Source organism: Corvus hawaiiensis, chromosome 3 (assembly GCF_020740725.1).
Source record: "Corvus hawaiiensis isolate bCorHaw1 chromosome 3, bCorHaw1.pri.cur, whole genome shotgun sequence".
Taxonomy (NCBI): domain Eukaryota; kingdom Metazoa; phylum Chordata; class Aves; order Passeriformes; family Corvidae; genus Corvus; species Corvus hawaiiensis.
In genome coordinates, this window is record NC_063215.1 from 94655579 (window position 1) to 94669591 (window position 14013).

The following is a 14013-nucleotide window of genomic DNA, read 5'->3' on the forward strand; positions in this document are numbered from 1 at the left end:
CACCTTGGTATTTACACTTACAAGACTTACTGGAATACATTTACATTGAAACATATATTCAGTATCAGGTCTGGTTTGAACTAGCCAAATTGTATTTAGGCACTAGGACATTTAGTATTTAGTATTAAGACATTCTAGGGTGGTGTGACACACAGGACTCACAGACTCACATCAACCACATGCTTTGGGAAAACAGACTAAAGTAAGTATAGTCATAAAACAAACATTAGGTCAAGGTAATTAAAAGTTCTAACAATTCATTCACTTACATCTCTATCTACTGTTGTTGCAAAACCAATGGCTTCCTTCTGTGTGCAGTTGACAGCCTTCTGAAGGGTATAAATAACTTGCTCATAGGTATGGACTTCATCATTAAACAGCATGCAATAGTAAGTGTCACTCTTCTCACTTCAAAGCAAGGATTGAATTTATGTCATTCAAAGCAATGTTAAAAGCAAAAGCAAAGTAAAAAATATGAGAAATACAAGTCTATTGCAATTATTGTATACAAAAATATTTCTGACAATTTTAGGAAAGGAAGAAAAGATTCTTAAAATCAGAACTTGCATTTTCAACTGCAAACATATGTAAGCCTTTAAAAGGCAGAAGACAAATATTATACTTACATCATTTCTAGTCCAGGCAATTCATTTTCCTTTTCCCATGTTAATATATCTACTGCGTATTTAAATGTGATGGCAAAAATATTATAAGCTCTTGCTACCATATCTTCTGGTAAGTGCACAAGAGGATCCTGGGAAGTAAGTATAAATAGCAAATGAGAAATTAAATGACATTCAAAACAACCTGTCAAATTTGCACCTCTCCTTATCAAAGATGATGTAAGCATCTTTAATGAGGTCTTTCTTTAAATGACTTTTCAGTTGAAAGGAACAGTCAATAATCATCCTGTTTTCTTCTTCCAGTTCTACACTGACAGTCACCAAAGCTCTAATCTAACATACAGTACCTGAATGTTAACTTGCCTCTGATCACCCATTTACATTTTCACACATTCTTCCATTCTCACTCCCCTTGTTCTCACTCCTGCACACCTTTTAAGATAGATCTTTGAAAGAACTTTTAACCTCTGCTGTATTAAAATCTGCTTCTTCTGCTATGCCTTCAAAACCATAACTTCAAATCCCTGTATCTTTTGTTCCACTTATCAATATTAGTAAACTGCAGAATACAAATGACCATGCATCTCTTGTCCTGTTTTATATGCAGCATGCATTAAAAGGCATAAGTCTTATCTATCCAAGCTTATACAACATGCAGCACACTGGCATCATGATTTATGATGCACGTCTCTCCTATGCTGTGCTATATAAATAATTAACTGCTGAAATGTAAATAGGTGTTTCATAATGATCTGTCCACATCTCAGTCTTGCTCACAGAGAGCTGCTGCCCTTTTGTCTGTGGACCATGCACCCATTTGTGCCCATTCTGTGCTCTCTGTTTGACAACTGCAACAGCCCCTACAAACTATTCCTGCTCTCTGTGCCAGAGCAGAATGGAGGCTGCTGCAGTGTGGGAATGGGAATGAGGAGGGGGAGGAAGAGGAGAGCTGCCTCAGTCTGCCAAGTTGAATGGACTACTTTTTGGAGCGGCAAATGAGAAACACTGGCACCTCTGAATAAGATACTGCAGGTACCACTGCCATTTCTCTCCAGTCCATTTCAAGGATTGTGAATAGAAAACATTATAAACCTCTTTTCTTAAGGAAGCTGTCTTTTACTATATCAAAATTTTGAGAACAATTAGTTCCTCTTCTACAAACCTGGAAAGGGAACGCTGCATGGCCTGCAGGTCACCTGGACATACACTATACACTGGGTCACTGACTCGATTCATCATTTGATATTCTGAAGTATGTGTAATGGTTAGCCAATTAAAATATTTAACAGTGGCCCAATTTCTAGTTTAGGATTACCTAACACTAAATTTTGTGTTTCACTACAGCTTAGGTTGTATAAAAATGGCCACAATAATCTTTTCTCAACTCTCCATCATCTACAGGAGGCTTTTGACAGTCAGCAATTCACCTGTATTAGTAAAGTTTATCCCTTACACCCCACGACTCTTTGGAAGCTTTACAAGAGCGGTAACAACTGCATTTCTCTTTTTATTTTTCCTTTCATTTAAAAGTTATCCAGGGTACGGAGAACTATCAGCCACCAAAAGCAAAGGCAAACCATAAGCAGTAGCTCTCCCTCCATTCCCAGCACTTTCAACCAAGACACATACCTGGGCAAGGCAGAAAACAGGCTCCAATAATGCTCAACAAATCATCCTTAATCTGCCTTGAACGCAACACTGCGTAAGAGACCTCAATCTCCATGGTTTATGGGGAATAAACACAAAGCCTGCCCAGAACCTTGATTTCTCTGTCAGGCACACTCGCTGTGTGAGTGTCTTTGGGCACAGAAGTAGCAGGCCACTCAAGATTTCACAACAAGAGTTTCCTAAGGCTGCTGACTAATGTAAACTGGCATGTAGACCAAGTGGTGAGTCCAGCAGCACTGCTAGAGTCTTTGGGCTGAGAGAGTGAGAACAGATTTTAGAAGGACCATTGTCACTGAAAATACCATTACAGTTGCTTCACTTAAAACCGTCAGATCAGCAAAATTACTACAAAAGCTCTCCTTATATTTTCCCTTTTAAAAAATTTCACAGAAGTTATACTATGTAAGGACAGATGTGAGTGGCTAGGTCAGAAGCCCAGTTAGCCACAGTCATTCCAGAGATGTAATAACAGGTAAGAAGAGTATAAGCAGAAGACAGAATGTTTCTCTAGTCCCCAGAAACTTAAGACACTAACACTTCCCACATCAAAGATGGTTCCTACAATTTTAAATGGCCATTGGTAATTTTTCCCTCCACAACCACGTTAAATTTGGTTTTGAACATATGTAAAGTTTTAACAACAATAGTGTTTTGCAGTGGTTAGTCCAAGAGCTTGAGTTCCTCCTGTACGATGTGGCATGTCTTCTTGCATTTAATATGTCCAAGTTGTTATGCTATGATTCTGTGGTGAAGATGTGTTCTCTATTTTCCCTCTTCATACCAAACAAGCTTTTAGAGACCTCTTCCTGTGACAGCAAGGTATTTTGATTTTTTAAAATCTGTGCACTTTACTTTGGTAAGAATCAGAATATTTGTTGCACAGACAGCTGAATTTGGCTTCTTGGTGCACATGATTACATACAGGTTTTTCTTTTTCCATGTGGCAGAATCCCTTGACCTCTGAGAATATGCAGAAAAACAATGAAACAGAACTACAGCTGCAGAGGTGACCAAGAACATACAAAATGAAGCCTTTAAGCAGAAAATAAAATTCCAGGGAACTTCTTAAGACACTGATTTTTGTCTAACACTGTGGTTCAAATATTACTATTGAAGTTGCTACGGCCTCTCATGCAGAGTACACAAGACTAAAAATAACCTCATGTGAATGATTTATATATACACACATACATACACAGTTAACAATGTTTTGAAACATGATGCCTCAACTGTAATTACCTCTTCTTCTGCAGTTTCTGAAGTGTTAAGTTCATGCTTTTGACAGTAAGGACCTTCCTTCCAAGCTTCTGTATCACCACAGTCACAGAAACCTCCTCCACTTGATGTTGTCATCTAAAATTATTTAAAAACAAAGCAGTTCATGTGAATATGCATATACATATATGCACATTAAAAAATTAGTAGTCACAGCTATACTACAAAAGCATGATCACAACACCTGATAGCTTTAGACAGCACCCTATTAAAATAACAGTGAAACCATGTCTACTATCACAACAACTGGAAGCTTGTCTACCTCCTCAGTGTGAAAGAAAAAGAAAAAACCCTAAACAAAACATCCTCAAACACCTCCATTCTGCCCCACATGAAGGCTCTGGGCTTTTCCTAGTTTTCAGATTTTCTGAATCTATTACTTGCCATGGCATCTGTACTACGCCCAGTTCTCACATTTTTAATCTGAACAAAGCTAAATCATTTCACATGGCATACAGTGAGTAAAAGATGTGCTTTATGACAAAATGAATTGAGAGACGTAAATTTTTCACATAGGTAAGCACAGAAAAAAAGCATTGGAAAATTTTAATGATATATTTACACTGTTAAAATAAAATCTATTTTAAAGACCACCTCAAGCTAATAAGTGTAATAATACTCCTTTTGAATCACAACTATTAACTGATTCATAGAAGAATTCTTCTTTCACCTCTTTTTGGCATACTTGATATACTCTATACATACAGGCACATCTTACAGTATCAACTAAACTAGATGGACATTTGAAAGAACATTTGCTTACACTTTTGGATGTTAACTAGATCTGTTAATTCAATAGGCTTGAAAAGTAAAAACCTACATCCAAGAAGTAAGCTGATATCATCAAATCTGGCTGGGTTTCTTGACGCAAGTTGTTGTACTTGGGAGTTTTTTCCTGAATCCTAGTGTTCAATGTAACCATGTAGTGAACAGATGTACATTAACAGCAGTGCAGTATTGTAATAAACAGATTTACAGAAAGGCTGCACTGGTAGTTTTCAATTAACTTATTAGTTTAAAAACACACCAAGGCCTTCTTGACTTTGTTTGCAGGGCTCTTTTAAACTAATCTGTACTACTAATACCAGTATATTACTAAAATAAGCAGCATTTACAGCTTTCTACTTCAACTTTATGTTTAAGCTTTAAATAGAAGTGGCTTCTTAATAAAGGTTTTTCAATAGCTTTTAAAAACAGTCAAACACAAAAGTCAAAACAATTCAAAACCCAAGTTTAAAGCTGTAAAATTCACTAAAGGGCATGTGTTAAAAATAACATACATTTGTAAGCATAAGTCTTGCACATAAAATTTAATTGCTCAATATTTTAAAGTGCTAACTTCCAGAAATTACACTCAGATCAAAACACTCGAGTTCACATAGGATTACTGCAGACATTCTTAACTTTGTGTTCATTCAGCTGTTGGAAATAATGTATACATTCTTACACTTGAAACTGTTTCACACACACACACAAAGTCATTACGAATGTGTCATACACTCCTGCAGGACCACTAACCCTGTATCGGTGCTCTCTGTGAATGCTTCCAAGAAAGCATTCCATGCACAACACACAAGTTGGGTCAACTGCGCAGTCTCTGAGAACAGCAAAAACAGAAAGAAAAAAAAAAACATTAAACACTTGCTTTTGCCTTTAATTACACATTTTATAATAGGTAATTTTCAAATATCCCCAATAGAAACCTTCTAACATATATATTACTCTGAAAGAGGAAAGGGATGGCTTTCAAAGAGGCGAAACAAATGAAATAGAAAAAAATCTGTTATCACAAGAGAAGAGGCTTTAAAATATTGTGTAGTAGGTATATAGTAGGTAGTAGGCCTAGCTGGGTAATACAGACATTGCCTTCAAGATGTGAGACAAGTATACAGGCAAGTAAACAGAAGAATCACATGACCCAGGACAGGCAAACAGTACAAACCCAAGAAAGTTCTCTCGAGTACAGTGTACCAGCACTAATGATCTCCAGCAATCAGAGAAGACATTTTTAACTGAATATTGGGAAGAAAGATCACACACAACAGACTGAATCAAACCTCTGCTTCCAAGCTCACTGAAGAGCTGCAAGAACACAATTTTCTCAACCAGGAGATCAGAGACCCTAATAAGGTCCTGTATACAAAGACTGCTGTATTAGAAGGAATATTTCTACTCAAATGGGCTAAACAAATTAGACAATTATGTATTATATTTAACTGTCTCCCTGAAAAACACTGAAAATACAGGAACTTATGTAATGCAACTGACTTCAAGGCACCTCAAGATTAAGGGAGCCAGGCTTTGCAATGTAAAAATAAATAGCAGGTGAATGTGTGTCTCATGATTATTACTAAAACCAGAATTCAGAGAAACAACTTATTTTGTTCAAAAGAAAACACTAGAGATCACATGAAATCATATTATCAAAAATTCTCCTAATTTCATTTAACCAAATAAATGATGGAAAGATCATCAAGCAACTATGACTTTCTATGCATGACTTTCTATGCATATTTGGTTTCTCCAGAGAAGCCGCTAAAGGTGAAAGTGTCAAAGGAAAATTATACAAAGCTCTACTGTTTTAGAATAGTTTATGTTCATGGCATTTTTTTTAATTAAGCAAAACAAACCAAACAAAAACAATAACAAACAAACAAACCCCAAGCCACCATTGAACACAACAATGTGCCTGATGTGCCTGCAGGATTTGGTAGATCAGTTCTACAATATTGAATGTTGATTCTTCAGAGCTCTAAACTTGTGGCAGCGTACTTACAAATTCAGTACCACTTGTCAAGTAATTTCTTAAACAAGTAACTGTGCCTATACCTAAAGCAGATGCAGACCTGTAAGTGGCACAACTGCACAGAAAATCCACTGCTTTTAAAGTGGACTTGGAAAATAATTCTTTGCTGTATTCCACAAAAGCTTAAATTAAACTCTCATTATTCTTCATTACGAGCTCTAAGTTAAAGAAAATTAACACACAACAAGAATCAAATGTTTCCTGATCAAAAAAAAGAAGAGAGGGACTCCATCCTTAGCATGTTAATGATCAAATACTGTTCATATGAAGCAATTAAAACATTGGGAATTCTGTAATTTTCTTCTAAACACACTTGCTTTTTCAAGACCAACAACTCAATACGTATCTAAAGTACCCACCAGTTTAATCTTATCCCTCTAATTATAAAGAGGTCTCAAAGCATTTTCAAACCCAAAGGCCACTAAGGTATTATGTTTCTAGAAGAGGAGAGCACTAAAAAGAAAAATTCTTCCACAATCATTCTCTCCTTGTAAATGAGGGGATGGAAACCCAGATAAATAAACCCTTGAAATTAGAGAGACATTCTATCCCCACGTCACCTCACCAAGTGTTTCAGTGAGTGGTAGAAACCAGACAAAATGAGAGGAATCTGTGACACAAACAAACTGCAAGCAGTTCAGAAAATAGAAGACAAAAATGAACCTACAGCTAGTAATACAACGGGCTTAAAACTGAAGATTTGTTTAAATACTTGTAATTGGTTAGGAACTTCCTGTTCTCTTTCAAAGTAAAAGTATTTTTAGAGAGATCTAGAGATAGAGAGGTAGGGGAAGAACTAGAAGCTGGTACGCTTGTTTAAGCATCTGATAGATAGGTTTAGCAGGTCACAGAAAGAGGTCTAAAATAAAGGATCAACAGAAACAGCTGATATTAAACATCCAAAATATACACACATGCCCACATACTTCTGATTAATGCCCTTAAATCACTCTGATAGGTCACCCCAACTCCTTTCTTAATCTTTCATTGCTTTTGTACAGAAAACATTAGTTTACATGAATTAGTACATTATACTAATTAATATTTTCCCATTTAAACACCTGTAGCGTGTTAATTTTCCCCTGATCCCACCTGTCATGAAAGACTGCAAGGTTACTTTAAAAATACATTTCAGCTATTAACTTTTCATTAGGACTATATTATTGCTGAAAAATGTTCCATGACTTCACAAATTATAAATACTTCACAATGTTAAGTTGATCTACCTGCAAGAATACGTAGGCTCCCCCACTTTAAAAACACGGCCACAGAGGTGGGAAGGTTTGTTTGCTTGCTCAAGCTTTGGAAAACCAAATGCAGGATCTTCACCACAAAGATACCATTCCACTGGTCCCAGCAAAACATGTTGTGCCAGCATGTCTTCTCTCTGAGGGGCAGGATTGGGACCCCTGCAGTAAATTTTTGGTACATAATAGGCCAGATGCTGGTATACTTCTTTCTGAAGGTCATTTGCTTGCAGCCATTTCTTTTATATTAGAAGAAACAAGAACACAAATTCTTCATTAATAAAAACACCAAACACAGTTCTATCCATTTAGATTATTTTATTTCTAAATGAAATACCTAAAATAGCATTGCAAAACTAGAAAGTCATGCTTCCTTCTAAGTGTTAAATCTAAATGATCACAAAAGACAGGCATTAGGAAAGGAATAATTTGTTTCCCTGCTCACACATTTTATCCTTTTGACATAAAAAATTCTTCTCAAAACCACAAGATTTAAGAGAAAAATTCATTAAAATTTTCCTCCAGGATGAGTGACCAGTAAAATGTTGGCAGTGACTTTTAGGATACGGCCTAGACTATGTTGGTTGCATTGCTCTGGAGTGCAGACAAATGCTGCCAGCTTGGGACAGAGAGGATCAGCAGGAGCCTGGAGTTGGCAAGGAACAGAGACAAAAAGTACACGGAGAAAAGCAAACACAGCATTAGGTAACAGTCCCTTTCCAATTCAATTTCAACAAATCACCTGTGAAAATGAGAGAGTTTTGGTTTCTCCTGCTACCAAAATAACCCATCTAAATTACTATTTCAAGTGTGATGTTAGATCCATGAATTCTTGCAGAGGGTTTGTGTGGCAATGTTTTGGTAGCAAGGCGGCTACAGGCTGGCTTCTATTAAAGCTGCCAGAAGCTTCCCCCAGGTCCAAGAGAGCCAACACCAGATGGCTCCAAGATGGACCCACAGCTGGCCAAGGCTGAGCCCATCAGAAACAGCAGCAGCACTTCAGGGATAACAGATTTAAGGGGACAAAAAGAGAGCAATAGCAGCTGGGAAATGTGAGTGAGAATATGGGAGAGTAAGAGCTCTGCAAACCCCAAAATCAGCGCACCAAGGAGGGGCAGGAGGTGCTCCAGACACCAGAGCAGAGATCCCCCTGCAGCCCATGGAGGTTCAGAGGCATGAAGAGATCCACCTGCAGCCCATGTGGGATCCCATGCCAGAGCAGCTGGATGCCCAAAAGAGGCTGTGCCTCCACAGTAGGAAGCCAATGTCAGAGCTGGCTCCTGGTAGGACCTGTGGCCTCATGGAGAGAGAAGCCCATGCTGGAGCCAGTTTGCTGGCAGGACTTGTGACACCACGGGGAACCCCCTCTGGAGCAGCCTGTTCCTGAAGGACTGCGCCCCTTGTGAGAGACCCCGGCTGGAGCAGTTCATGAAGAACTGCAGCCCATGGAAGGACTCACACTGGAGAAATTCATGGAGGGGTGTCTCCCGTGGGAGGGACCCCACACTGGAGCAGAGGAAGGATGTGAGGAGTCCTCCCCTTGAGGAGGAAGGAGTGCAGAGACAACATGTGAGGAACTGACCACAACCCCCATTCCCCAACCCCCTGTGCTGCTCAGGGGAGGAGGTAGGGAAAACATGAGTGAAATTGAGCCAGGGAAGAAGAGAAGGATGGGGGGAAAGTGTTTTTAAGATTTGGTTTTCTCTGTCATTACCCTACTCTGATTTGATGGCTGATAAACTAAATAAATTTTTCCCCTAGTCGAGTCTGTTTTACCCATGACAGTAACTGCTGAGTGATCTCTCCTGCTCCTTATCTCTACCACAAGCCTTTTGTTGTATTTTCTCTCCCCTCTCCAGCTGAGGAGGGGAGTGAGAGAGCAGCTTTGGTGGGTACCTGGCACCCAGCCAAGGTCAACTCACTACAATTCTTTTAGTCAATCAATTGTAAAAAACAACGTTGGCAGTTTTTAAAAGGCATCAAACTACTGAACTGCCCTAAGCCACTTAAAAACTCACAGCTTCTCCTAGGTTTTTTTTCTCCTGGTATATACACACAGAATAAAAAAAATCCTCTAGGACAACATTTGTTTTGTTTCTGCTTTGTGGATTACAAATTTAGAAAGATTTAAACTGTAAATTAAGACTGCAAGGTTTTTATAATAAATGAAAGCAAGCACATACTGCAAGTGTCCACTGATTAAATCCTGTGTTACATAAACAGCTTCAGCATGCCATTTCTCATTGTAAATGTGACAACCAGATACCCCCCGGCAACTTCTGGAAAAGAGTTCAGAATCACCCTAAAACTGTATATGAAAACCCAGAATTAATTATACCAAAATAAATGGATTTGGTGATCAAATGTTAGAGCTTGATTTACTCTGAATTATTTATAACTTACTCTAAAGAACTTATGTTCGAGCTAACACAGTTGTAGTTAAGTTCCTTGGGATACAGACATTCAGAGTCAGCTGAGCATCTGTGCAGACTGGCTGCATTTTTGCCTTTTTTTTTAATATATTGTAGTAGTTTCACTTACTAGCTATGTTTTTCTAAAGTAGAACTTGATAGTTTAAAAAACCCTAATTTGTCAGCGTGCTTTCTTCACCTCTCTTTTCCTAAGTTTGACTTAGAATCATGATTGATCTGCTAAGTCTTTCTATATTCATCTAGCTTTGATGGTCAAAGCCCAGTTTTTTTCCAAGGAAGTCCAGGGAAAAAGGTCGCCAAAAAGCCATAGCCAAGAACCTAGTTCACAGATAATCTCACCATTCCCATCAGGATTCAGAGAATACCACAGAAATAAAAAATTTAGATGTATAGCTTTCATCAACAAGAATTGTATTTTTCCCACCAGTTCATTCATCTTTTCCTCTCCTTTCATCAGTTTTGCCAGATAGCTACTACTGCCAGGAACTGACCCAATCACAATGGCAGTGACTTAATCTTTTCCATGATTTCCATTTAAGAAGCTTGTTTTCACATTATTTTCTATGGCATATACTATGACATAATACTAGTTATTAAACTGAAGCATTTTTTCAGCAAAATATCTTTAACTTCAGTCTTTTAATTCAGCAGTACATTACTAATTTCTGTCTAAAAAATACACAGTGCATACGAGCTACACTACAAGCTCAGACACATACCTAGGCAGAGAAAATTCTTGCTCCTGGAGTAAATGGCTTTCCCATCCCAAAAATCCTGGGAGTAGTTGTCTGAAAGTTAGGTGTGGCAACGATGAACGTCATCACACCTAAATCCGTTTGTGGAGCAGTTCTATACACATAACTGTGCATACAGTTTTGAAAATCAGATCCTGGATGAAATAATATCAGAAGGAAATCCAGGCTACTAGGACAAGGAAACAGATGTGACTCTAAGAGCTGCCAGGAAGGCAACTCACAGGTCTGTTAATAGAAATATATACATAGGTATACATATGTAGCACTGCCTTTCTAAACTGCTACCTGGGGAGCACTGAACTCCAGAAAAACTACTCAGAACTTTGGAATTTGTTCTTCAGCAAAAGCATTCTGCATTTAGGCAAGTTTTCAATTAGTATTTGTCTATCTTCTAACCTGAAATCACACACAAGAAAAGCCAATATTCTACTCTCCCAAGAGAGGTTTTTATCAAAAAGGGAAGTGTATTCCTCTTCACTTCCTCCCTCCTCACACTCACTCTCCTGTACCAACTTTAACTGCCCTGGGAAAAAAAAAAATGTGCAAAGCATTGATCAAACGACACCTTACGTAAGTAAATACCTAATGGATCATCCCGGTTTCCATTAAATCCACATCTAAGTAAGAAATACCAGAACAAAACGCAGAATACTAATAAGCCATAGAACAACTCACTTCCCTGTCTCAAAAGCTAAAAGGTACAATTTATGGCTTTTTTTTAGCTACACAAAAAAATAATTGCAATGTAGGCTCATGTTATGTAAAAGAGAACTTTTTTTTGCTATTTGTGTTCTTTGGAAGTTTATCATTAAGTTGTTGCCATGAGAAGCTGAAGCCCTAAGTGCTGCAACTATTGCTTTGGGATGGCATTTGTTTTGTTAATACTGGGCGATCAGCAAAGGAGGCAGAAAAACCACACTGTAGATTCGAATGATAGATTTCAGAATTGGAGCTTATGCAGGTGCTGACAGATAATAAAAATGAGTAGGAATTGACTACATTTAAGTTGGCACTTCTACCTACAGCAAATTCCTAAATGCATTCCACTGGGTGCATGATTGCCTTGAGTTTACCTATGGTGTGACCCAAAAAAGCCATCTGCTACTCACACAGACGAGGTAATTTGGGCTCAATTTGGACTACTTTACAAATGTTTGATGGTACTGTTTGGTTTGCTGTAGAGAGGAAGGAAGACTAATCCTGGAGCTAAACTAGCTAGGATATTGCTAAGTGTGCACATTTGCCCATCTAATCATACCTTTGTCTGCATTGAAGATACACAAGCATAATCTGAGGATAATCTGAATTATAGCATTCTTTCATTTTCATTTGGAAAGCAGCCAAGGTAATTCCCATTGAGACACAGACAGCTCTTCAAGGTTTTATCCTACAGATATGCACATGAGCAGTCTCAATACTTTTAACATATGCATCCAGTTCCTCAAATGCCCAAGTGTCTAAATGGACAAGCATTTATGCCAGAAAACAAAAGTTCTTCTGAAGACTTTACCCTCGAGACTACATTCCTCTTCCAACTACTCTTTATAAGAGCAGGAAAAGTACATAAACAGAAGTAGATTCCTTCAAACGTTACACTGATTTTTACTAATATTTCCTCTACAAATATCCCATTCTAATAATCCTAAGATTAACTACTGCAAGCTTTTGCCAGAACAGCATCTTAAATAGTGGGGAGGAAGGAAAAAATCCTGTAATGGCACTTCAACACTGTAAAGCATATGTGGGGTCAGACATCCACCCAAATTAATAGAGGGGGGGATGGCCTCAGGTCTAGGCGTGATTGCCGGCAGAGAGAGGCGAAAGGGCAGCAGAGGCGGGGGAACGTAACTTCAGGAAGCGGTTAAGGAAGGGGCGAGATGCCCGGCCGCCCCCGGCAGGGGATGGCCACGTCCAGGCGGCTTCCAGGGAGCCACCTGCGCCAGCCGGCACAACAGGAAAAGCTGGATGATCGCTGCCATGGATTTCGGCTGCTGCAACAGCGACGCTGGCGACAACAGCGGGCTCAGGGCACAGCGGGACGCCGCTGCCGGCCGGGGGTGCCCTCAGAGCCAGCCCCGGCAGGGACACCCCCTCCCGGAGAGCCCGCTCGCCCCGCGGAGCGGCCTCGCCCCGGCCCCGGGAACGGCTCCCAAGGCCGGTGCCTCCCGCGGCCTCCGAGCCCCCACTCCCTCCCCACGCCGGGCCCGCCGCCTCACCACGGCGATCTCCTCGGCGGAGCACTCCAGCAGGCTCTTGTCAATGGCCTGCACCTCCGCCTCCACGTCCGCCGCCATCTTCTCCCGCCCCCTGCCCCGCGCCGCCGAGGCCGAGGCCAGGACAGCCGGAACGGGGCCCGGGCGGCCGCCCAGCCCGGGGAACACACACTTCCGCCCCGCCTCCCGCACGTCACCGGCTGCCGCGCCGCGTTCTGGGGGCTGCAGTCCTTCCCCGGCACTGCTCGGCCGGGACACGGCGCTCCGTGCTTGGGGCCGCGCTGCGGGACCTGCGGGGCCAGGCCGGCGGTCGGTACCCGCCCCCCGGCCGCCTCCGCGGGCCGTCTGCCCCTCTCGCCTCACAGAATCCCAGGATCATAGGACGGGTCAGGTTGGAAGGCACCACAGTGGCTCATCTGGTCCAACCTCCCTGCTCCAGCAGGGTCATCCCAGAGCACGTGGCACAGGATTGCATCCAGACTGTTCTTGAGTATCTCCAGTGAGGGAGACTTCACAGTCTCTCTAAGCAATCTGTTCCAGTGCTCGGTCACTGCACCGTAAAGTTCTTTCTAATGTTCAGGTGGAACTTCTTTGCATCAGTTTCTACTCCTTTCCTCTTATCCTATTGCTCAAAACCACTGAGAAGAGCCCAGCTCCATCCTCTTGACACCCTCCCTTCACATACTTACAGACATTGATGAGGTCCCCTCTCAGTTGTCTCTTCTTGAGGGTGAACAGGCCCAGCTCCCTCATAAGAGAGATCCCAAACTGAGTCTCTCAATTGTTGTTGCCCCTCCACTAGACCTGCCCCAGGAGCTCCACATCTCTCTAGTCCTGAGGAGCCCAGAACTTGACACAGCACTTCAGATGTGGCCTCACCAGTGCTGAACAGAGGGCCAGGATCACCTCCCTTCACCTGTTGGCAATGCCCTACCTAATGCACCCCAGGATTTTGTTGGCCACCTTGGCTACAAGGACACCGCTGGCTCATGGA

General features: G+C 40.8%; 1 protein-coding gene across 3 annotated transcripts in view; it reads right to left on the reverse strand.

The window, feature by feature from the left end:
• The window catches only part of UBR2 (ubiquitin protein ligase E3 component n-recognin 2), a 56287-nt gene extending 43103 nt beyond the window's left edge, over positions 1–13184 (reverse strand). Inside the window, exons 1-6 of one of the 3 annotated variants that reach the window (XM_048299142.1) lie at positions 13023–13181; positions 7599–7858; positions 5085–5163; positions 3531–3644; positions 627–754; positions 270–408 (exon numbers count right to left, since the gene is read on the reverse strand). In XM_048299142.1, the coding sequence (XP_048155099.1) occupies positions 270–408; positions 627–754; positions 3531–3644; positions 5085–5163; positions 7599–7858; positions 13023–13100 (798 nt within the window). In that variant the 5' untranslated portion in view covers positions 13101–13181. Of the gene's footprint in view, positions 1–269; positions 409–626; positions 755–3530; positions 3645–5084; positions 5164–7598; positions 7859–13022 lie in introns of all 3 variants that reach the window. The other 2 variants (XM_048299141.1, XM_048299143.1) reach the window with 2 other exon arrangements.
• Between the last annotated feature and the right edge of the window lie 829 nt (positions 13185–14013).